A 24,353-nucleotide genomic window follows, 5' to 3' on the forward strand; every position below is an offset into this window, starting at 1 on the left:
CCCACTAACGACCACTCCGTTAGGACAGTACTAATATTTTAAAAACACATAGTCTCACATATGCACTGGGGAGAAAACAAAGCTGCTGTGGGAAAATGCACCTAGGAAGGCACCTTTTCTGTCCCCCAACCTGGGCTTGGAGCTGATAGGGAAACACAAAGGTAACATGGATGGTAACAGTCGGTCTCTGAGGATACAAAGGGCTACATCCACCTTTCTCTCAGAAAAAAGCCCTGACTCGAGTCAGCAGTCCTGAGCATTTCATCAGATAAACTAGGCCAAGGGCTGCTGAAAGGCCCTCTGCAAGGTGGATGGTGAACATTTAGCACTGGACTGGGAGTGGGTTGGGAGAAGCAGGGGTGTGGCTTAGCAAGCAGGCACTCGACCAAACAGGGGACACCTGTGATCACACCGCCACTTCTGCAGGCTTGGGCGAGGGGTAAGCAGGCGTGCAGGGGCCTGGGGCTGTGGGCACAGGAGCAGTGATGGACTCTGCGGTGGTTGCAGAAACAGAGAAGAAAGGGGGGGCCCTGGGACCAGCCAGGAATGCTGAGAATTTACAAGTTGGGCTTACATACGCCATGGACAGCTTCTGATATTTACTCATTATCAAGCTTAGTGCTTAATGAAAGCATTAAGTTGTCAAACTCATTTTCTTTTTATATGGTGTTTTACTAGTTGTCCCCTCTTAGAAAAACAAATAGCATGGAAGGAGCCATAGCCAAAAACATTAATTTAGTGGGGAAAAGGGCTACCATTAAATGAAACAGAGAGCTCGCTCGGCTGACAGCCTCACAATGCTCGCTTGGCAACAATGAAACATACTTACCTCCCATGCTATGTGATACCCAAATCATTGGCCTATCCCCAACGCCAGCAGCTCTGAGCTTTCTCAGAAGTTCGTTGCTCCTGAATGCGATGGACTTTCTGAACAAAATGAAAGCAGCGGGTGAGACAGGAGGCTGTTGATTCCCCTGCCCCAATTTTGCTGTCCACTTTTTAAGGCAAGATCTTCTGTTTACTGGACCAATTCTACATGCTACAGTTTGGAGTCAGGAATACCTCTGTTCTCGCTGGTTGATTCCTGCAGTTGCTCATTCCCCATTTCTAACTTAGTTCAACTGGCATAGGTGGGAATATTTACAAAACAAGCGTTGTTTAGGCATCTAATACGTGTTGGGCAATTTTCACGGGTCAAACTTGGGTCTTACCCCGTTGCCCCCCCACTTAGGGTGCGCATCCCTCCTCATTAGGTGGCCTGGCAAGACAAGGATCAGCGAGTTCACGTGTGGAGTCAGCTGCCATTGCTGTTTAGTTCTACTTGTATTTATGTTACAAACACTAAGCTTTCATCATTTTGGTTTGTTACATAGAAACAGCACAAAGCTATTAGAATCAGACTTCAAATAAGTAATTTTCAAACTAAAAGGGAAATCTAAAGCTGTCTGGTCTGGTAGTTTTAAACTGTGTATCTGGAGAATCCTTTCTTCGAAATAAAGGTTTATGTGAGCTCCTCTGGGTGACCCGGGGAAGGAGCCCTGGGGTCTTGCCCGCTGACCCTCCGCACCATTCCTCTGGCAGCTAGGTGGGGGTCATTCATATATAACACTCAGTTTGATAACACAGATCAGACCAACTCCTTCCATTTGTAGACCAGACTTCCCAGACCAGTTTAATGACCTAAGATGGCTAGTGAGTCAAAGGCAGAATTGCCTGTAGTCTAGGTCCTGAAGCCCAGAAATCGAGCGCGCTCTCCTGTATATACAGTTGGCGCATACGATGTACAAGTGACATAAGGAGCCTACGTTGCTCAGCGTCTCTCTTGGCTTCCTTTGGGTGGTGCGCTTGTGAATACGAAAGCCAGAAGCTCCACGTTTACTTCCAGGAATTAAGGCCACTTGGCTCTCGAATCCATGGCCCTCACTGTGAGAACAGTTTTAAGTGAACCATGTTAGGAGGCCAACATTGACACTCTGTCTAAGCCTTATACAGTTTCATTATTTATAGCTAACTTCCTCTATAAGGAAGAGAAAAAAGGTTAGGTTAGTTTTCCATAAGAAAATCCTGTCTGTGGCCTCAAAGATAAAACCCCCCTCCACCCCAGAGGGCACACCTGTGGCCTGGACCCTTCCCCCTCTGTTACCTTTCCATAGGGCACCTTGCTCTCCAGTCGCTAAGGCTGGTGTCATACTCCACAGATATAATTCGGAGAGCAGGACAGTCTCTTGCTAACCACGACTACATAAAATAAAAGGTACAAAAGGGAAGATATGAATTTCCACTGTTCCACTTATTTCCTAGCAATTGAAATTCGTAACTAAAGGACCCTTGTAATACTGACAACTAGTAAAAGACTGCATTGGAGTAAAGTGTAAAGGTGACCAGAAAAATAACTCCAGCATTTTATCTTTTTATATCTCTGCTCATAAGGTGATATTGCATAAGGTCTATGCAGGTTTCAAGAGAATATTCTCAATTTTAATCTGCTATAGCCAAAAGCAGGGCCTGTTTTTGGAGTCTAGATCAAATTGGCTTTTTGACAGCATTTAATAGAAAGCTATGATCTCAGGACAGACAGAAGAGTGTGACGGAGGTTAGAGATTTGACCTGAGAACTCAGATACTAATTAGAGTTACAGTTCTGTCTCTGTGGACCCGAGGTTTATCGTCATCTCCATATTTCAGTGTCACCAGAGAAAGAGTGCCAACCACTCTTTCTGCCGATAAGCCCTTGTGAAGGTGGATAAGCAGCAGTGGGACAAAGCCCCAGGAACTATTTATACATATTTACTGCAGCCATTTTCACTGAGCTTTAGATACATTGCATTCAATAAATTAATGCCCAAGTTTAGGCTCTTTAGAAGAAATAATGTCAAAGAAATACAAAGCAGAATTACTTCTTCAAAGTCTATTTTTATAATTATTAAAATCACAGAACTAGCCAGCTGTTGTTAATATATTATTTATTGAATTATATATATATATATATATATATAAAATTATATTTTTAACGGAAGTGAACTATTACTGGCTCTTGCCCTTTGCCCGTTTTTTTACGTAACAGAATACTCTTTGAGAGTCATAGAATGTACCCTAAATTATACAACACAGAGTGATAAGCCCAGTTGTTCATGTAACATATTATAAGTGTCCCTAAGGAAACGAAAAACTGCATGGAAAAAAAAATCCCAGTAAAAAGAGAAAAGTAAGCATGTCACAGTGAGGACTCTAAAGGCCGGTGACACAGCAGTGTGTCAGGATAAGGGTGGCCTACCTGAGGTAGCTGCTTCCTTACCTTGGGCCAACATGTTGTATACTTGGTTTCATCCTCTGAAACCTTTTCAGTTAAATCCTGATCGTTGTCCTGCTGGCGCCACGTTTTGAATGCTGCTCCCATAAGGCCATGAATAAACAGGACATCTGCTTTAATGGGCTGACTAACAGGGGAGAGAGTTTTTAAAAGAAGCAGAAAAAATGCATTATTACCTTGATAAGAATCTACACAGCACTCTCTTTGGATGGTGCTTATTTAGCAGGTTTATATGACATAAAATAAACGTAATTGGGCTTCCCTGGTGGCGCAGTGGCTGAGAATCCGCCTGCCGACGCAGGGGACGCGGGTTCGTGCCCCGGTCCAGGAAGATCCCACGTGCCGCGGAGCGGCTGGGCCCGTGAGCCATGGCTGCTGCGCCTGCGCGTCCGGAGCCTGTGCTCCGCAAAGGGAGAGGCCACAGCAGTGAGAGGCCCGCGTACCGCAAAACAAACAAACAAACAAAACTTAATTAAGGCAAGCTTTATAAGCACAGGTTTGCCGAGGAGCCCTAAAGGAATTCTGGCAAAGACATATATGTAGTGTGCTCACTGCTTTCTCTGTAAGGATGGAAACACAGCTAGGCAGGCAGACCAACCAAAATCAACTGTAATGCGCTTAGTGATCAATGAAGTGACAGATGTCATAGATTACCCTCCAAAGAGTTCCATGAGAATATTACACAAATCGATAAAAGTATTTAAGAAATTAAATCATATGCTAGTGTAGTTTCAAACTCAGTATGCATGAAAAAGATTTTTATCAAGGAAAATGATGTGTATCAGAAACAGAGCAAATGAGATTTTAAAGTAACATATTCCTTCTTTGTATATGACGTTTAAAAAAATTGCAATAGTATATTACTTGCAAGCTATTCATAATACACACCCAATTATGTAACATATATAAAATACGTTACCAGATTATTTTATTTACAAATTAGAATTAACCAGGAAATCTATTTTTCAAGTTAAAAAAAGTTCTTGCTATTTTCTGAGGTATTAAAGTACCTGACAAAAATCTAAGAAATGTGTAATTTTTTCATTGTGGTCCTTTCTATATTTATTGTCTTAGCAATGATACAACTGGAAATAGTGACCAGAAATAACCTTAAGAAAACAAACAAAAACAGAAATAAGCTTAAGAAGGAGTATGAGTCAAATTTATTACAACTTATTCCTTCCGATACATGCTTTTTTATAACCTCGCCTAAGCTTTCTCTAGTCCTTTGAGTTCTAGGCCCAGGCTGATTTGGTTGCCTGCATATAATAATGTCCTAGAGCTCCTTCTCATCCAGATCAACCTCTACAACCCTAATCAGTTAATAACTTAGATTTACATGAAAAATGTAATGAAACAAAGAAGAAATATGCATTACAGAGTTTATGTGAGACACGTTATAAAAGGTGAATGCAGCCTTCCTGAAGGTAAGCCGCTAGTATAAAATAACCCCCGTAATTTAGCTAGTTCCATACTTTCACGACAGCTTGCAATTCTTCTGAGGTTGTTAGGGGCAAACTTTCAGTAAATAACGTATTTGATTTATTTGTAAGGTATTTAACTTATCTAAATTATGCAGAAAGAAATCAGAATATTAAGCCCTGGAAGCATTACGTCCCCACAGGGACAAAGCGGCTATACCCTGCCTTCTTACCTTGTGCGGTACTGGGGGTGCAGCACGTACACGCCGTCCTGGTACTTATCTTGCACAGTCTCTCGGTCTAGATTAGCTAGGGTTCTGGCGGCGTGTGAGGCCTCCATAATGTGGTGGGACTTTATTGCTTCTACCAGTATGGAAACCCAGCCTGGTGAAAAGAACATATTCCCTAAACACCAGCACGAATCCATCTCAGACCATTGAGAGGTTTCAGGCTGAAAATGATGGGAGGAAGGCAAACCTCAGCATCTGTCTATGAGAAAAAGCCCGACCACCACAATTACATTCTTCCCTAAGGCCCCCTGGGTCCCACAACACAATGCCATGATGTCCCCAGCCAGGTACTCCTTAGGGATCTCAACGAAGGTTAAGAGACATTTTCTTTAGTTAGAAAATCTAACAGAAGTTGCAAGTACTAGAGATGAGGCCATAAATGGTAAGAAAATGTCATATTTTGCTTTAGCAAAAAATATTAAACTCACTGAGTTAACACTAGTTATTTCATTCTGATTGGCAGTCATATTAGCAGCCCTTAATAATACACGAGTGAGTAGTTTCTTAATAATGAACTTGTTTGACAGACAAAAATCTTATAAAACCTGAGGTTCAGGAAGGAAAACCTCATTTTTTTAAATTGAAGTATAGTTGATTTACAATGTTAATTTCTGTGGTGTGGCACAGTGACTCAGTTATACCTACATATACATTCTTTTTCATATTCTTTTCCACTATGGTTTATCTCAGGATATTGGGTATAATTCTCTGTGCTATACAGTAGGACCTTATTGTTTATCCATTCTATATGTAACAGTTTGGAAAAACTATTTCATAAAGGGAGACAAAGAAATACTTTGTGCAGTACAATTTCATTTATTTTTTTGTGTTTTTGTTGTTTAAAACAGTGTATTGCTTTATGAACATAAATATGTAGGCAAAGTTTATGCGTGCGCGTGCATGCGCACACACACACACACACAAACACACAAAGATCTAGAAAGAGGCACCAAACTATTAAAGTCACTGCCTCTTAGGAGGGAGTTGGGGTTGTGGAGGGCTCTGTATAAAGCTGGGTTTAATTTTATGCTGTATCTGTGTTCTCCAAAGTATTTACAATGAGTCTATTCATGTATTATTTAATTTAAAATAAAACAAAATATGGGCTTTGAGGTCAGAGAGACTTGAGCTCAAATTTCTGTCCCTTGCTTACTTGCTATGGAAACTCAGTCAAGTTACGTGGGTCATTTGACCTGAAGGAAGGTTCTAATAAATTAATCTATATAGAAACTGCCATTTCCAAGAGCAGCAGGTGCTCAATAAAGAGCAGCTTGTCCTCATGTCATCTTCCCACTTTCTGTGGCAAAAGTGTTGAGAATCACTGTGATGATAGGAGGCCATTATTTAATAATCCAAAAGAAATTTCAGACCCAATAATTCTTTAACAATATTCTAATTTGTAATATTAGAAAATCCCTCTTCAAAATCTGTTATAGAATGCTTTATAATAATGTTTTAAAATTCTACCTATAGAGAGATATACAAGTAGGTTATTGTTATGTACAAAAATATGGCTTTATTTTTAATGGAGTCACAAGAAAGGAAACACAAGAGAAAGCATGGCACAAGCCATTTCTACAGCATTTTTTAGTTGGCAAAGTATTTTTACAATGCCTGAGATGCTTCACCTAATGCTCCTTGGAAAACTTGTGTCTTTCTTAAATATTTACTGTTTTTTAATTACATAACTTCTGAATGCATTTTAATTGTACAAATAAACAAACAAAAATAGCACTTAATAATGAACATCCCACTTTAGCACTCCCATCATTTCCCAATTCCCACTTATATCCTCAGAAGTAATCAAAGTTAAAAGTCTGGTGGACACCCTTCCAAACCTTTTTAAAAATTCAGTTACATACCTATAATTTATACTTATACACTATAGCGCCATATGATTTTTTTTTTTTTTTGCCTAAATGGAATTATACTATTCCTACTGGCCTGTGACTTGATTTTATACTTCAGCCATGTACACAGACCAGTTACCAATAATGAAATTGAATTAGTAATTTTAAAAAACTCCCAACAAATGAAAGTCCAGGACCAGATGGCTTCACAAGTGAATTCTACCAAACATTTAGAGAAGCATTAACACCTGTCCTGCTCAATCTGTTCCAAAAAATTGCAGAGGAAGGAACACTTCTGAACTCATGCAAAAAGGCCAGCATCACCCTGATACCAAAACCAGACAAAGATATCACCAAAAAATAAAATTACAGACCAATATCACTGATGAACATAGAAGCAAAAATTCTCAACAAAATATTAGTAAGCTCAATTTGATGATACATTAAGAGGATCATACACCATGTATCAAGTGTGATTTATCCCAGAGATGCAAAGATGGTTCAATATCTTCAAATCTATCAGTGTGATACACCACATTAACAAACTGAAGAATAAAAACCATATGATCATCTCAAAAGATGAAGAAAACGTTTCTGACAGAATTCAACAGCCAGGGGACTTCCCTGGTGGTGCAGTGGTTAAGAATTCACCTGCCAATGCAAGGGACATGGGTTCAATCCCTGGTCCAGGAATATCCCACATGCCTCAGAACAACTAAGCCCGTGTGCCACAACTACTGAGCCTGTGCTCTAGAGCCCACAAGCCACAACTACTGAAGCCCACATGCCTAGAGCCCATGCTCTGCAACAAGAGAAGCACCACAATGAGAAGCCCATGTGCAACAAGACCCAACACAGCCAAAAATAAATAAAATAATTTTTAAAAATAATAATAATTCAACATCCATTTATGATAAAAACTCCAAAAAATGGGTATAGAGGGAACATACCTCAACATAATAAAAGCCATATATGACAAGTCCACATCTAACATCATACTCAATGGTGAAAAGCTGAAAGCATTTCCTCTAAGATTAAGAACAAGACAAGGATTTCCACTCTCCACTTTTATTCAACACAGTTTTGGAAGTCCTAGTCACAGCAATCAGATAAGAAAAAGAAATAAAAGGAATTCATATTGGAAAGGAAGAAGTAAAACTCTCATTGTTTGCAGATGACTTGATATTTTATACATAAAAAAATCCTAAGGTGCCACCAAAAAAACTACTAGAGTTCAACAATGAATTCAATAAAGCTGCAGGATCCAAAATTAATATACAAAAATCTGTTGCATTCTATACACTAACAATGAACTGTCAGAGAAATTAAGGATTTACCACTTAACACTTACCATTTATCACTGCATCAAAAAGTATAAAATACCTAGAAATAAACCTACCTAAGGAGGTAAAATACCTGTACTCGGAAAACTATATATAAGACTCTGATGAAAGAACTGAAGATGACACATACAGATGGAAAGATATACCATGTTCATAGATTGGAAGAATTCATGTTGTTTAAATGACCGTACTACCCAAGGCAAACTATACATTCAATCCAATCCCTATCAAAATACCAATGGCATTTTTCACAGAACTAGATCAAATTTAAAAATTTTTATTGAAACACAAAAGACCCTGAATAGCCAAAACAATCTTGAGAAAAATAAACAGAGCTGGAGGAGCCATGCTCCCTGACTTCAGACTCTACTACAAAGCTACATTAATCAAAACAGTATGGTACTGGCACAAAAAGAGACATACAGATCAACTGAACAGAATAGACAGCCCAGAAATAAACCCACACAATTATGGTCAATTAATTATGACAAAGGAGGCAAGAATACTCAATGGAGAAAAGACAGTCTCCTCAATAAGTGGTGCTGGGAAACTGGACAGCTACATGTAAAAGGATGAAATTACATTTTCTTACACCATATACAAAAATAAACTCAAAATGGATTAAAGACCTAAATATAAGACTTGAAACCATAAAACCCCTAGAAGAAAACATAGGTGGAATACTCTTTAACATAAATCATAGCAATATTTTTTTTGGACCTGTCCCCTAAGGCAAAGGAAACAAAAGCAAAAATAAACAAACCAGACCTAATTAAACTTAAATGCTTTTACACAGCAAAGGAAACCATCAACAAAATGAAAAGACAACCTACTGAATGGGAGAAAATATTTGCAAATGATATGACCCATAAGGGGTTCATATCCAAAATATATAAACAGCTCATACAACTCAACATCAAAAAAACCCAAAACAACCTGATTAAAAAATGGGCAGAAGACATGAATAGACATTTTTCCAAAGAAGACATATAGATGGCCAACAGGTACATGAAACAATGCTCAACACTGGGAAATGCAAATCAAAATCACAATGAGATTATCACTTCACACCTGTCAGAATGGCTACCATCAAAAAGAAAACAGCTAACAACGGCAGGGATGTGGAGAAAAGGGAACGCTTCTAAATTGTTGGTGGGAACGTAAATTGGTGCAGCCACTGTGAAAAACACTATGGAGGTTCCTCAGAGACTACAAACAGAATTACCATATGACCCCACAATTCCATTCCTGGGTATATATCCAAATAAAACTAAAACACTAATTTGAAAAGATACGTGCACCGCAATGTTCACAGAAGCACTGTTTACAATAGCCAAGATATGGAAGCAACCTAAGTGTCCATCAGTAGATGACTAGGTAAAGAAGACAGTGTGTGTGTGTGTGTGTGTGTGTGTGTGTGTGTGTGTGTGTGTGTACATATATATATATGTATACACACACACACACACAATGGAGTACTACTCAGCCATAAAAAGAATGAAATTTTGCCATTTGCAACAACATGGATGGACTTAGAGGGTATTATGCTTAGTGAAATTAGTCAGACAACAGAAATACAAACACTGTATGATACAACAGAAAGACAAACACTGTGTGATATCACTTATATGTGGCATCTAAAAAATAAACTAGCAAACGTAACAAAAAAGAAAGAGATGGATACAGAGAACAAACTAGCAGTTACCAGTGGAGAGAGGAAAGGGGGGAGGGGCAAGATAGGGGTAAGGAATTAAGAGGTACAAATTACTATGTATAAGATAAATAAGCTACAAGTATATATTGTACAGCACAGGGAATATAGCTGATATTTTACAATAACTATAAATGAAGTATTATCTTTAAAAATTGTGAATTAGGATGTTGTATATCTGAAACTTCAGCTATACCTCAATTAAAAAATACATTAAAAAAATAAAGGTAGGGCTTCCCTGGTGGCGCAGTGGTTGAGAGTCTGCCTGCCGATGCAGAGGACGCGGGTTTGTGCCCTGGTCCAGGAGGATCCCACACATGCCGCGGAGCGGCTGGGCCTGTGAGCCATGGCCACTGAGCCTGCGTGTCCGGAGCCTGTGCTCCGCAACGGGAGAGGCCACAGCGGTGAGAAGCCCGCGTACCGCAAAAAAAAAAGGTAAAGCACAAATAAAAAAATTTTTTGCAAAGACATGGATAGGGTCTCAATGACCTGTGGAACAGAATCAAGAGATTTAATATACATAATTGAAGTCCCAAGAGGAAAGAAGAGAGAAAAAGGGACAAAAAAGCTGGAGAGTTTCCAGATTTGATCAAAAACATCAACTCACAGATTCAGTCAGCTCAGTAGACACCAAGCAAGATAAATATAAAAATAGACTAGGCACTTCATAGTCAAATTGCTGACAATCTAAAAAGAAGACAGGAAAAAAGACACATTTCATATAAGAGAAGAAAAGTGGGCATAAGAAGAGACTTCTCATCAGATAACACACACACACACACACACACACAGAGCATGGGGACAGAAGCCTGCTCTTGGTATCTTGGAAACATGCCCCCAAATTGCTGCTTTGTTATCAATAAAGGTTGATGTTCGGCTTGGGTCAAAAAAAAAAAAAAAAAGAGAGAGGAGAATGGAATGATATTTTTTAAGTGCTGACAGAAAAAAATAACACACTGTCAACAAAGTACTCTTTATCCATGGAAAGTAAATTTTCCCTGGATAATAAAATAAAGGCAAAGTCAAGACATTTTCAGAAAATGAAAGGTGACAGAATTTGTTGCCAGCAGATCCAGGTCTTTAGGTTGAAATGAAATGATATCAGATGCAAATTTAGATAGAAAAGAAGGAAGAGCACTGTATATTATAAACATGTAAATAAAAAGTTTTCTTATGTTCTTTAAATATCACTTGACTGTTAAAACAAAAATAACAACAATATACTGTGAGGTCTATAACATATGTGGTCTATAACATATTATGCTCTATAATTATGACAATACCACAAAGGATGGCAGAGGGTATAAACTGAATTATACTGTTGTGAGACTCTCACGTTATATACAAAGTGGTATAATATGAATTTAAGATAGAATGTAAAGGAGAAAAAAAGAAACAAAAACCAGAGAGGGGACAAGAGCAAGACAACAGCCACAACAAAACAATATCAATAATTACATTAGAGCTAAAGAGACAAACACTTCAATTAAAAGGGATTATCAAACTGAACTTTTAAAAAAAGATGCCAAGTATGTGCTGTCTTAGAGATGTACTTTTTAGTCACAGAAAAATGAAAGCAAAAGAAGGGAAAAAGACCAAAGATATGCAATGCAAACGGCAAGCATAAAAAAAAGCCAGTGTGGCTGTTTTCATACCTGACAAAGCAGACTTGAAGAAAAGGAGTATTACCAGTGATAGAGACCGTACTTAATAATAAAAAATGAACAATTCACCAGGAAGAAAAATCTGATAGAACTAAAGGGAGAAACAAATCCACAATCACAGTTGAAGAATTTAACACGTCTCAGTAATTCATAAAACTAGACAAAACTCGGTAAAGATCTGAAGATTTGAATAATACGATCAACCAATTTGGTTTAACTGTTATGTACAAAACACTTCATCCAACAACTACAGAATATTCCTTCATTTCAAGTGCACCTAGAACATTCCCCAAGATAGACTATAAAATGGGCCATCAAATTTAAGTGTCACATTTCCAAAAACTAAAATCTTACAGGGTGTGTTCTTTGAATGCATGGAATATTAAACTAGGAATCAAAGACATATGATATGTAGAAAGCTATTAATACTTGTAAGTTACGCAGCACACGTAACCCATGAGACAAAAAAATCATAAGGGAAATAAAATATTTCCAACTGAATAATGATGAAAATACAATATATCCAAAATTTGAGGGATGCATCTAAAGCGGGTTAGAGGAAATTTACAGCTCTAAATACCTATATTAGAAAATAACTGTAATGACTTTAAAACACGTCTTCAAATTCTTTTGACACCATTCTCATCAAGAGGTGATGGGTCTAAACCCCTTCTAAATCCCTTCTCAAATATGAGCTAGCCTTAGTGACTAACTTTTAATCAATAGATCATGGTAAAACTTATTTCCAGTGCTTGATTATAAAAGGCAAAAGAGCTTATACCTGTCTCTCTCTTGGAACATTTGCCCTCGGAACCCAGCCATCAGGCTTTAAGGAAGCCCAAGGCGAGTGCTGAAAGAAGCCAATGCCCCCAGTCCCGGCTGAGCTCCCAGCTGAGAACCAGTACCAATTTGCAAGCCATGTGCACGAGCCATCTTCAAAATGTATCCTCCATCTCACAGCTGAGCTGCCCAGCTGATGCTGCATATAGCACATAAAGGCCCTCCCTACTGAATCTTGCCCAAATTTCAGATTCATGAACAAAATATATGACTGCTGTTTTAACCAGTGAGTTTTAGGGTGGTCTGTTACACAGCAATAGATTAACTGAAACAAGAAAAAAGGTTAAAATCAGTGATCTAAGTTTCTACCTTAATAATCTATAAAAGAAGAGGAACAAGTTAAACCAATACAGTAAGTGATCCTTTATAGAAAAGTCTGCTGATCCCCGAATCAGACTTCAGCAAGTTAAAAACTTCTGCTGATCAAGACACTCTTAAATGTAAATTCAAAAACAAAAAAACCAGAGCGATACAAGAAAAAAATGTAAATTCATCGTTTCTAATAAATACTGTTGAACATATGCATGTATATGTACACATAGGTATGTATATTTATTTGTGTATATGTGTACATATATTTGTATATATCACCCTGCTTTTTCCACTGAAAGAGCCCAGAAGCAAAGACACCTCAGAAGCAATAAGCACATCTAGACAGTACCCAGATCTTGGTCTCTAAAAATCATTCTCTACTAAAAGGAAATAGGATTCTTTAAACAAATGAGCCTAGAACACCTTGTTATACTGGAAAGTAAGGAATGCCTCCCAGAATGATGTGGGCATATCAAAGGACACAGGAGCCAATTTGCCGGGCTCCTACTAACCAAAGCTGAGACAATCTGGCATCAAATTATTAAGTACAGTAATAAGTTGTAAACTATTAAAAAATAGGAAACCATGTGCCCATACTGATAGAGAGGGAGGGAGAGAGAAGGAAAGGAGGGAGAGGGAAGAAAGGAAGGAAAGAGAGAAGGAAGGAGTGAGAGGGAAGAGCTCTTGCTTACAGTAGAATGCCAGATGCTAAAAAGTAAACGAGGAAGGGATGCTGCAGTTGGAAAATCATCATTTTGCAACCATCATGATAAAGACTGGATCAGGCAGGAATTTTCATCTAAAGTACCTCCCCACAGGTGGTTTATTAGTTGCAAGGGGGAAAATCAATTATACAGTGGACTTCTTTTTAGTCTTACTATGCCTCTTGGTTAACCAGATCATACAAAAGATAATATAAACAATTACATGGTCATCATGGCAAAAACTGCTCTCCTGTGACTGTCCACACACTGATTATCTTAGGTGTGGACTATCCACGTCTCAAGCAATTCCTTGCCCTTCTAAAATGACATGCTCTAAGGACCCCAAACTAACCCCTAAGCAAAGTCTTAAGCCTATTGAAAAATTCGCATAGCATGAATGAGGGGTGGAGGTGGGAGAACAAAGGACTGGATCCAAAATACTCGGTATGTAAAGTTGTTACCTGAGCGAACTATAGTAGAATGAAGATGTTCATTCAAAGCCATATTTCCAAGGATACGCATTATATTTCTCTGTACTTTAGGACAGTCCTTGTGAAGTTGGTACAGCCTCTGCAGTAGTTGTAAGCCTCCATTTGCTTCAATTTTATCACAATGTGTGGGTATCTAGCACAATAAATTAATGAAAGCTCACTTTATGTTGCACAAATTCACTAACCAGGTGACACAGCATGCTGGTGGGCAGCCAGGTGGCTCCTGCTCAAGGAAGAGACCCACAGAGATCCCCCAAAACTCTCAGCTCAGCTCAAATAAATAAGCAAACCCCTATCTGTGTGGGAAGTGCTTTAAAATCACTGAAAAATTAAGGCCACTAGGACTTGTGACATTTTTATTCTTAAAGTTTTTCTGCTTAGTTCTTGGTTGGATGTAACCACACTGTCATTATTACAGAATTGTTTCAATTTATACTGATACTTTGATTGGCTTGCAACTACCTTAAAAGGTTCTCTACCCTTGAGAAACCTGCCACCTGATAACAGGAAATAATCCACCTGTGTAAGTGGCAGGTTTTGCTTCTGCCTACAAGAACTCCCAGATAGAGATAAGCAACATCTGTGGCCCTACACACTACCCCACACAAGGCCACAGCTTTGGGGCTCTCCTAAAATTCAAGAGTTGGGATTTTTTTTTAAAGACGAAGATCAAGTAAAAATTTAAAAAAGAAAGAGGGATGTGAATTTTTAATGGAGAAAAGAGATAAAAGAAAGCCAAAGGAAATACATACATTAAGGTAAGGTGACATAACTGATCCACAAGCCATTACAGTCTGCCAAGGTCACCAGCACAGCCTTGTCTCTCCCCAGCACTTAGTTTTATCACTTATGTGATATCATGTCATGTATATGCAATGATTTTCACTCTCTAAATTTTTATTAAATTTTACCACATTTTATATGCATTTAAAAAGTATGCCTTTTAGACATATATCAAGTGAGATATGTAATATGTTGAGAAGTTTCTGGAAAGGTAAATATTACATTCCATGCACTGGACATTCTACTGCAGATGCACCTATTGTTTCAGAAATCAGTCATAAGTCACAAAAAAATCAAGCTTACTTTCCCACATTCCCTTTTTAGTGTGTTACCACACTAATGACTTGGCTTTGTGCTCAATTCCTAATTCCACCCGTGGGAACTGAGATGACCAGAGAGCACCATGCTTTTCTGCCAGGCCTAATGGTTCCTAATTAAACCGGAGCATTTAGAACCTCTAGGATGGTGTTTCCCATGATGTGGGACAAAGCAACTACATCGGCCTCACCAGGGATGCTTGTTACAAATGCAAACTCCTGGACTCCACCTCACATCTACTAAATCACAATTGCTAGAGGTGAGCAGGAATGTGCATTTTTAACATGCTTCCTGGATGATTTTTATGCACTAATGTTTGAGCACCACAAAGTTTGTCGCTTTTTTCTTTTTAAAATCAAACTATGATGATAGAAAAGTCATAATGACAAAAAAATTTTTAAATCATTGACATGTGTATGCTATGGTTAAAAATCAAGACTACGGTCAAGTAAATACTTTTTCCAAATATTTACCTTTTTTCTATCTTAACACATCTTTCGCAGATATTTTACTGGAAATTAACTCCCTGGTAATATTACTTGTAAAGATTATCTGAGAAAGGTAATACAAAACAGCATAACACAAAAGTAAATGCCATATTTAGACAACAGGTTGCTTTATGTGCAATTAAGATTAAATCCATTTTTAGAAATACTTAGCAAAAGTGAAATTCATGTACTGGTGCTAAATCATGATTATCAATTCTGACAACTGAGAAAAAAGCAGAAATTTAAAAACAAGTGAAAAGCTTTTTTTTCTTTTATAAAAAATGAGAATTATTTCCCTTGAATGAACCAACATGTATAATTTTTTCAATGTGATCATAAAAAGTAAACCATATTTTGAAAATGTAAATTACCTCAGAATGTTTTACTAAAGCTTCCAAACAGAACATTTCCACTGTAGCTGAAGGAACTTCTCCAAAACTTTCAGCATAAGGAAGTCCATTTCCTCCAAAACACCATAAACCACCCTGAAAGTGAGATAATTAAAATTCTTAGTGAAAAAAGTGTCTAATATTTTTTGTTTGACCAAAAAAAAAAATCTCTGTACTATATACTGTATTAGAAAGAACTAATATGTAAGACTCAAAATATTCTGGAAACTTACAGGGAACTTTCATTATGCAAACTGTTGCTAGACTAGAAAACATATGGAATTATTCTTAGAAGAGAGCAATCTTTGAGACAGTCTCAATTCTTTCCTCTGTGTCCTCTTATCTGAAAGTACAGAGACTAACACATAAATCTTTACCCAGTAAGAAAAGCCCAGAGCTGAACAAATAATGTTCTAGCGTCACATTATGCCAGTTGAGTCTACTTAAAAAATCTATCAATCAGGGCTTCCCTGGCAGCTCAGTGGTTGAGAGTCCGCCTGCCGATGCAGGGGACAGGGGTTTGTGCCCCGGTCCGGGAGGATCCCACATGCCGTGGAGCGACCAGGCCCGTGAGCCATGGCCGCTGGGCCTGCACATCCGGAGCCTGTGCTCCGCAACGGGAGAGGCCACAGCAGTGAGAGGTCCGCGTACAGCAAAAAAACCCAAAACAAACAAACAAAAATCTATCTATCAAAATAAAAGGCATTACTGGAAAAATTTAAAATAAAGACAATGATAACAATGATCAGAGAGCTTTTAATTTTTTAAAAAAAGGGAATTTCCTGGCAGTCCAGTGGTTAGGACTCGGAGCTTTTGCTGCCACGGCTTGGGTTCAGTCCCTGGTCGGGTTCAGTGCGCCGTGGCCAGAAAAACAAGAGAGAGAGCTTTTAATTCTTCTTAAATTGATATTCAAGTTCACATGGAAGAAAAAACAGAAGAGTTAGGAAAATTATGAAACAGAAGAGTAGTGGGGACTAGTCTTAATAGATATTAAAACATATTATAAGAATAAATGGGGAAAAGAAAATTTCAACTATTACCACAGATCAGTAACATGCAATAATCTCCTAAAAATCAGTAAGAAAATACCAAAAAGGCTATAGAAAAATGAGCAACAGTCATAAACAGTTCTTAGGAAAAGAAATATGCCTCTAAAATAGATAAGAAAGGATATTTTACATCTGTCAGACAGGTGGGGAAATAGACGTTCTCATTACCCTGCTGCTGGTAATATCATCGGGCTACTTCTATGGAGGACAATTTAGCGGCAGCTGTCAAAATTACAAGTGCCCATGCCCTTCACCAATTTATCCTACAGGACACTCACACACTGGCAAAGTGACATAGGTACAAGTCTGTTCATTGCAGCTTTGTAAGAACAAAAGATTGAAGCTCCCTAACGTCCTTCACTAGGGGGTTGGTTAAATAAAGGATGGCACAATTATAAGGTGGAATGCTATGTGAGGCTCTTCATATATTGATATACATCAGTCTCTAAGAGAAACCCTTAGGTGAGAAAAAGAAGGAGCAGAGAGTGTGTACCATATGCTACTATTTGTGTAAAAGTGTGTTAACTACATGTGTATATTGGGGTGGGGAGATACAAGGAAGATTTATTACTGTATCTTCTTTTGAAGCACTTTGTATTTGAACTAGGGGTCATAACTGTGTGCACACAGACCACCTGCTGGCAAAGAGGATAACTACAAGGTAGTGTCTTTCAAAAATGTATATATAAAGCCCAGTGTTTCCTGTAGGAAATACAGTCCATAAGTTTCTGCACTCTGAGTTAATTTATAGGATTCATGGTTCAGTAAACCTAGTAAATATTCAAAATGTTTGGCCACTCTATAATTCTTATTCATGCTGTCTTCTCTGATATAATAATCTTTTTTTCTGAGTTTAAACATGCTTGGATCTCAAAGATTCACGCTACTTAAATGGAGGATTGGGGGCTTCCGTGGTGGCACAGTTGTTAAGAATCTGTCTGCCAATGCAGGGGACACAGGTTCAAGCCCTGGTCTGGGAAGATCCCACATGCCGCGGAGCAACTGGGCCCGTGAACCACGACTACTGAGCCTGCATGTCTGGAGCCTGTGCTTCGCAACACGAGAGGCCACGACAGTGAGAGGCCCGTGCACCGCAATGAAGAGTGGCCCCCGCTCACCTCAACTAGAGAAAGCCTGTGTACAGCAACAAAGACCCAATGCAGCCAAAAATAAATAAAATAAATAAAATTTTGAAATAATAAAATAAAATAAATGGAGGATTGGGAAGGACTAACTCATTGACAGTCCTTGCCTCCTCCCCCAGAGATAAGGGTAGAGGGTGGACTGGTGGGCTTTGGGGGGTGGGAAATTTTTCTTAAAAACCTACCACCACAACCTGCCTCCCCCAAACGCCTCTCCTTACATCACACCTTCAAATCATCTGACCTCTTTCCAACCTAAATGTTCCAAGGAAAGAATAGGGAGAAGGAAGAGAAAAACGATCCAGGATTTTCATTTTTCTTGATCATTTTTAAAGTGGGATATAAGAGTGCAGTTCCAATTTTATCCTTGTTGGCAAAGCTTTAAGTTATTTATGAACTGGCAAATTGTGTGGCAGTAAGAAGCATAAGCAAAAAGGAATAAATAAAATGTGTAAATTCATAGTGTGGTCATACAAAGTATTTTCTAACTCCTAACACAGAAGTAAATATACATGGGTACTGCTTCTTTATCACTGGATTAAGATATACTGAAAAACAATTTCTTAAGGATCAAAGAAATCCACAGGAAGAGGTGGAGAGAGTGACAAATGTTAAAAATAATAATAATGGGTAAGGCATAAAAATTAAAAGGAGACAATAAAAGCATAAAAGGAAATGTCAACTAATCAAGTTAGTAAAGAACTTATATCCATATTACATATTAATTATAGGTGTATAACAAAGCTTTTTATGTATCATTTTCTTATTATGATACTCAGAGACACATTACTATGAGTTAATGAGTTAACGTGGTATTTTTCAAATGCATTTCAACAGGTTTATACCAGCCAAATAATTTAATACATAATAGGTATTTTCTTACCATATAATCTACCTTCCAAGTAAACGTAACCCTTAGAGCTATCTCTATCTTTTCTTTGTCATACAAAAATGCTTTGATTCACAATAGAAATATGCCAGTTGTTATTTAAGTATATATAAGTTTGTGTACAGCTGGCTCTTTTAGAAATGTCATGATTCATCCACTCATTATTTAATAAATATTTATTGAGAACATATTGTGTCTGAGGTACTGTACTTGGTACTGGGGAGATTATAAGAGAAATAAGAAGAAGAAAGAGAAAAACAGCAATAAGCAAGCAAATATATAAAATAGTTACAGAACGGGAAAAGAGCTATGAACGGCAATAAATGCAATAGACATTTGAGATAAAGAGGAAGGTCTCTCTGAGGAGCTGACAAGCAGCGGCCTGAAGGACAAGAAGGAGGCAGCCATGGGACAAGCCAGTGGCCAAGCAGTCCAGGCAGAGGGAACTCAAGCAGATACACAATGAGCAAGTTTAAGGAATGGAAAGAAAAGGCCAGTGTGGCTGGAGCACTGTGTGCAAGAGGGAGGGAGGGAGGGAGGGAGGGAGGGGAGGGGAGGGGAGGGTCAAAAAGGTGGCAAAGAAACAGAGTCAGGCAAGCTGACGCTGAGGCCTGCTAAGAGATGCAATGTCTGAAAATAATTATCTATTCTCCTACAAACACTTAGAAATGAGCTGGGTTTGCTTTGTCTCCGTTAATTACACTTGATGAGCAGATTTACCCATAACCAAAGTCAGAAGGAGGGAAGGTACAGGGGGTTCGCGGATGACAGTGATGGGTTCACCCCAACAGAAGGAATCCTTGATCTGCGCAGCTGTACATCATGAGGAGCTCGCGGGACCTTGGAAGCCTGTCCATCCCTCTGAAAGCAAGCTGCACAGTCTCCTATTTTGTGTAAGCATCTCTGTAGGTTTCCAAATCCTCTGGCATTAAAGAAATCTCCCATCCTTAAACCCCATCTATTGGCATCTTCCTCTCAATCACAACCCACTGCTATACTTATGCAGATGGATGTTAGCAGTGTCTTGATGCAAGGACTTCAGACCTTAGCTTAGCTGATTTCAGAGAGACTCTGGGAAATTACAAGGGAAGATGATAATACTAGAAATGCAAGATTTTAGCTGGATTGTCCTTAGCCAAGACTACAAAAGCTTTATGATGGGAAATCATTTCAATGCACCATACCCACTGTGCTCTTGACTCCAGGCAGTTTGCCACATTAGATCAAAAAGAAATCACAATCTAAAATGTCCAAACTTCTGCATCCCTGGTTGCCTCCTTAGGCTCTAGGTCACATTCACCTGAGGTCCTCTAACATGTTGAAACTGGAGACAAGCTGACTGATGGGGAGTGTCCAGATGGTAACAAAACCCAAAACAAGAATAAAACCCGGATCCTGACATCAAAGAAGGAGTGATCTTGATAGTAATATCTGGGATAGTAGAAGAGCAAGGACCACCCCGGCCTGTCCCCCGACCTCCCACCAGAACTGCAGCCAACAAATTCCCAGGCAGATCTTGGATAGCTACCAAGGCTTTAGATGTGGGAGGAGGTGACAGATGTGGGAGAAGTGCTTTCACTCTCACTGACCCAGTTCTCCCAATGAACGAAAGAATAAAAGGAGGGAAGGCAAATCATTGCCAGGGTGGGTGGGGAGCAGGGAGGACAGGGAGTTTTGATACTGCTTCTAGTTGTGGTTGTGGGTCCCTTTGTTTTAATATGTGTGAGAGCTAATCTCTGTGTTTCTTCATAAAAAGTTACCACTTTAGAGCTCTGCAACTTGTGCAAACTAACTGGGCGTAAATGACGTTCATTCTAAAGCATGAGTTTGTAACCCATGTCATCCTTAAGGGTCTGGGTAGGTAGAATTCAGGGGAGAGAGGATGTAAGCTTGGCTGGGAAAAAAATTACATCTTTATTTTCCTAACACTTAACTAAAATTTTTCATTGTATTCAATTACAAACATAGACAATAAACCACAGTAACAGCAGCAGTCTGTGTGACTCAACAACAGAAAGCGCAGCTATTTCCCCACCACATGTCCCTTGCTGCAGCTACCTGAAAAGAACATTACGCTCAACGTTCCTTTGCATGCCAACTGCGCATTCTAACACTGGTGCCCTAAAATTGACACTGCATCTAACTCTCAAAAGGTTCAGGGTAGAAACAGCAAATGTGTGTAAGTAGACATATAAAAATATATCTATAGAAAGAGGGAGAGTAAATGGGGAATGATAAAACAAATGGGATAAAATATGTATAATTGGCAAATCTAGCGAAATGTATTATTGTTGCAATTCTTTAAGTTTGAAATTGAAGTACATATATTAATTATGTTACAAATTTTTTATTTTGATAACAGTATTTCAATATAATTGGTTTCCCATGTAATGCTATGAATTGTATTTTATGCATCTAGAAATGAGTTCATAGAGTTTACCAAATCACCAAAGGGATGCACCTTCGGGTGTACAGAGATTAAGAAGCCCTGCTCTAAACCCGATCATAACTGTAGGCTATCTGCTAAAGCCCAGAGGAAGCTCTTCACGTGAGCAGTTTTGTACAGAAGCAGCTCACTCCACGTGAAGGGAGCCTGGGGCTTATCACGGGACAGGTCTGTCATAAACTGATCAGGTCACTAAACACCAGATGGTTGCTCCTCCCACTCCTTCATCACCAACTTACTGGCATATAAAAAATCCGGAGCCTGATTAAACTAGGGAGGGGGTGGGGAAATAAGAGTAACTACGATGGAGCTGCTTACTGATCTGATGAGATGGGACCTCAGAATTGAAATGAAATATTTATTTCAATATTAAACTAACTAAAGATGTGCTCCCTCTTTAAACTGCAGGCTGAGGCCATGACTTCTGGGCAGAAAAGTAGTGGCATAGTGTATTAAACCACTCTCCTCGTCACTTAGCAAAAGGTAAGGCAACACTGTAGAAGGTGACAGAACACTAGAAAAGGCAGTGGCATGGTAACTGAATAGTAATGAGCAGAACATCTTCCGTGCTGAAAATGAGGAACGTCAGGCCGGGTACCGGGAGCTCTGGCACGGGAGTGCGGAGAGAAGCGAGTGGCGGCAGTGGGCGAGGGCAGTGGGTGGGATGCCTTGTAGCAGGAGCAGCAGACGCTTGTTGTAGGGCAGGAGGATCAAGAAGAGCCCAAGAGTCCTGCACCCCAGTGTTCACTGCAGCTCTGTTTACAGTAGCCAGGACATGGAAGCAACCTAAGTGTCCATTGACAGATGAATGGATAAAGAAGATGTGGCACATATATACAATGGAATATTACTCAGCCATAAAAAGAAATGAAATTGAGTTATTTGTGTGAGGTGGATGGACCTGGAGTCTGTCATACAGAGTGAAGTAAGTCAGAAGGAGAAAAAACAAATACCGTATGCTAACACATATATATGGAATCTAAGAAAAAAATAAAAAAGGAAAGGTCATGAAGAACCTAGGGGCAAGATGGGAATAAAGATGCAGACCCACTAGAGAATGGACTTTGAGGACACGGGGAGGGGGAAGGGTAAGCTGTGACGAAGTGAGAGAGTGGCAGGGACATATATACACGACCAAATGTAAAACATAGCTAGTGGGAAGCAGCCGCATAGCACAGGGAGATCAGCTCGGTGCTTTGTGACCACCTAGAAGGGTGGGATAGGGAGAGTGGGGGGGAGGGAGACGCAAGAGGGAGGAGATATGGGAACATGTGTATATGTATAACTGATTCACTTTGTTATAAAGCAGAAACTAACACACCATTGTAAAGCAATTATGCTCCAATAAAGATGTTAAAAAAAAAAAAAAAAGAGGAGGAGGCAGGGGCATCTTACTCTCAGAAAACAAAGGTGCTCTCACAGCCACCTTGTGGATGGAATTCAAAAGGATAATGAGGTCAGCCTAAGGAACAGGTTCTGGTGGCCAGGCAGTGGCGCGCTGAGCATCAAAAGGAAAACCGTGACTACACTTCACTGGAGTGACTCCCGGACACGGTCGAAAGGAGAAATTATACAAGGTGTACTAGAGAAGTCGTATCTACTCATATATCCCTAATTTCTCACGAAAACAGAGGTGAGGAAAAGACAAATCATTCTGTTGACTGAAAAAAATGCACAACGTGAGAGCTGTGAGTTACAGTTTATTTGGGGCAAAATGAGGACTATAGCCCAGGGAGACAGTGTCTCAGAGAGCTCGGAGGAACTGCTCCAAAGAGGCCGGGGGGAAAGTCAGCATTATGTATGAGTTTAGAGAAGGGGGGACGTGCTGTCAAGCACACATTTTGGCAGAGGCTAGCTGCTCATCACGAGGAGCAGTTGTCACCACTAACGATTTCAGTGCTTTTCTAGATATGAGGAGACGCAAGAACTTGGGCTCATAAAATCTTCTCCTGAAAATGTCTAACTATCTGAAGGCCTGTTCTGCCGTTTTTCCCAGAGCACCGAGCACCTCATTCCCGATCTCCGCCCTGAACTCCTTTCAGGGTGTGTTGATGGTCAGTGGCTGCAGTGGCCAGTGACTTAATCCTTGTAGAGGCAGATGGCGAGTGCCAATTTTTAGTTGGCAATTCAATTGGTAAAAGAATATAAAATACTATGATTTGTTTTACTGATAAAATACTTTCTGCTCACTGAGTTGATTAGTTATTATAGTAATAGTGATTATAATGTTTTGATTTCTCTTAGAGATATAAGATTTTTTTTTTTTGCAGTACGCGGGCCTCTCACAGTTGTGGCCTCTCCCGTTGCAGAGCACAGGCTCTGGACGCGCAGGCTCAGCGGCCATGGCTCACGGGCCCAGCCGCTCCGCGGCACGTGGGATCTTCCCGGACCGGGGCACGAACCCGCGTCCCCTGCATCAGCAGGCGGACTCTCAACCACTGCGCCACCAGGGAAGCCCTAAGAGATATTTTACGAAGACAAAAGTCTTGCTGAAATGATACCACAAGAATAATGACATTCAGTAATCACCCTCGGGCGGGCCGGAGTTGGAGTCTGTTTAGGATGCTACGCCTAGGAAGCTGCTTTGATTCACTCAGAAGCCCTCTGCTACGTGTGGGTAGTTGTCTGCCAAGTAGTTACATCTAGTCAATGCGAGTAAGAGATTTGGGGAGAGAACACCAACACCTCCATCAGAAGGGGGTGCCTTTTCCCATCTGAAGGCAGCCTTATTCCAAAGGAGGAGAGCTTCCCCGCGGAGCACTCTGAGAGCTCTGATGACACAGCAGACACCATGCCTTCCTCACCTAATGCATGGTTTCCTTCAGTTTTCAGACTCCTTGCCACCAAACAAACTGTACACTCTGAAACTGTGCCGAGTGGCACCTTCTTGTCAATCTTCTCACCACCCCCGGGG

The 24,353-nt window shown here is 39.6% G+C and overlaps 1 protein-coding gene across 6 annotated transcripts in view; it reads right to left on the reverse strand.

Moving 5' to 3' along the window:
- The window catches only part of SERAC1 (serine active site containing 1), a 104,443-nt gene that overhangs the window by 26,838 nt on the left and 53,252 nt on the right, over positions 1-24,353 (reverse strand). For all 6 annotated transcript variants that reach the window (XM_067011097.1, XM_067011095.1, XM_067011093.1 and 3 more), the window contains exons 9-14: positions 15,896-16,009; positions 13,906-14,068; positions 4,964-5,114; positions 3,295-3,436; positions 2,144-2,238; positions 830-927 (exon numbers count right to left, since the gene is read on the reverse strand). In XM_067011097.1, the coding sequence (XP_066867198.1) occupies positions 830-927; positions 2,144-2,238; positions 3,295-3,436; positions 4,964-5,114; positions 13,906-14,068; positions 15,896-16,009 (763 nt within the window). The remainder of the gene's footprint in view (positions 1-829; positions 928-2,143; positions 2,239-3,294; positions 3,437-4,963; positions 5,115-13,905; positions 14,069-15,895; positions 16,010-24,353) is intronic.

Source organism: Kogia breviceps, chromosome 13, assembly GCF_026419965.1.
Source record: "Kogia breviceps isolate mKogBre1 chromosome 13, mKogBre1 haplotype 1, whole genome shotgun sequence".
Taxonomy (NCBI): domain Eukaryota; kingdom Metazoa; phylum Chordata; class Mammalia; order Artiodactyla; family Physeteridae; genus Kogia; species Kogia breviceps.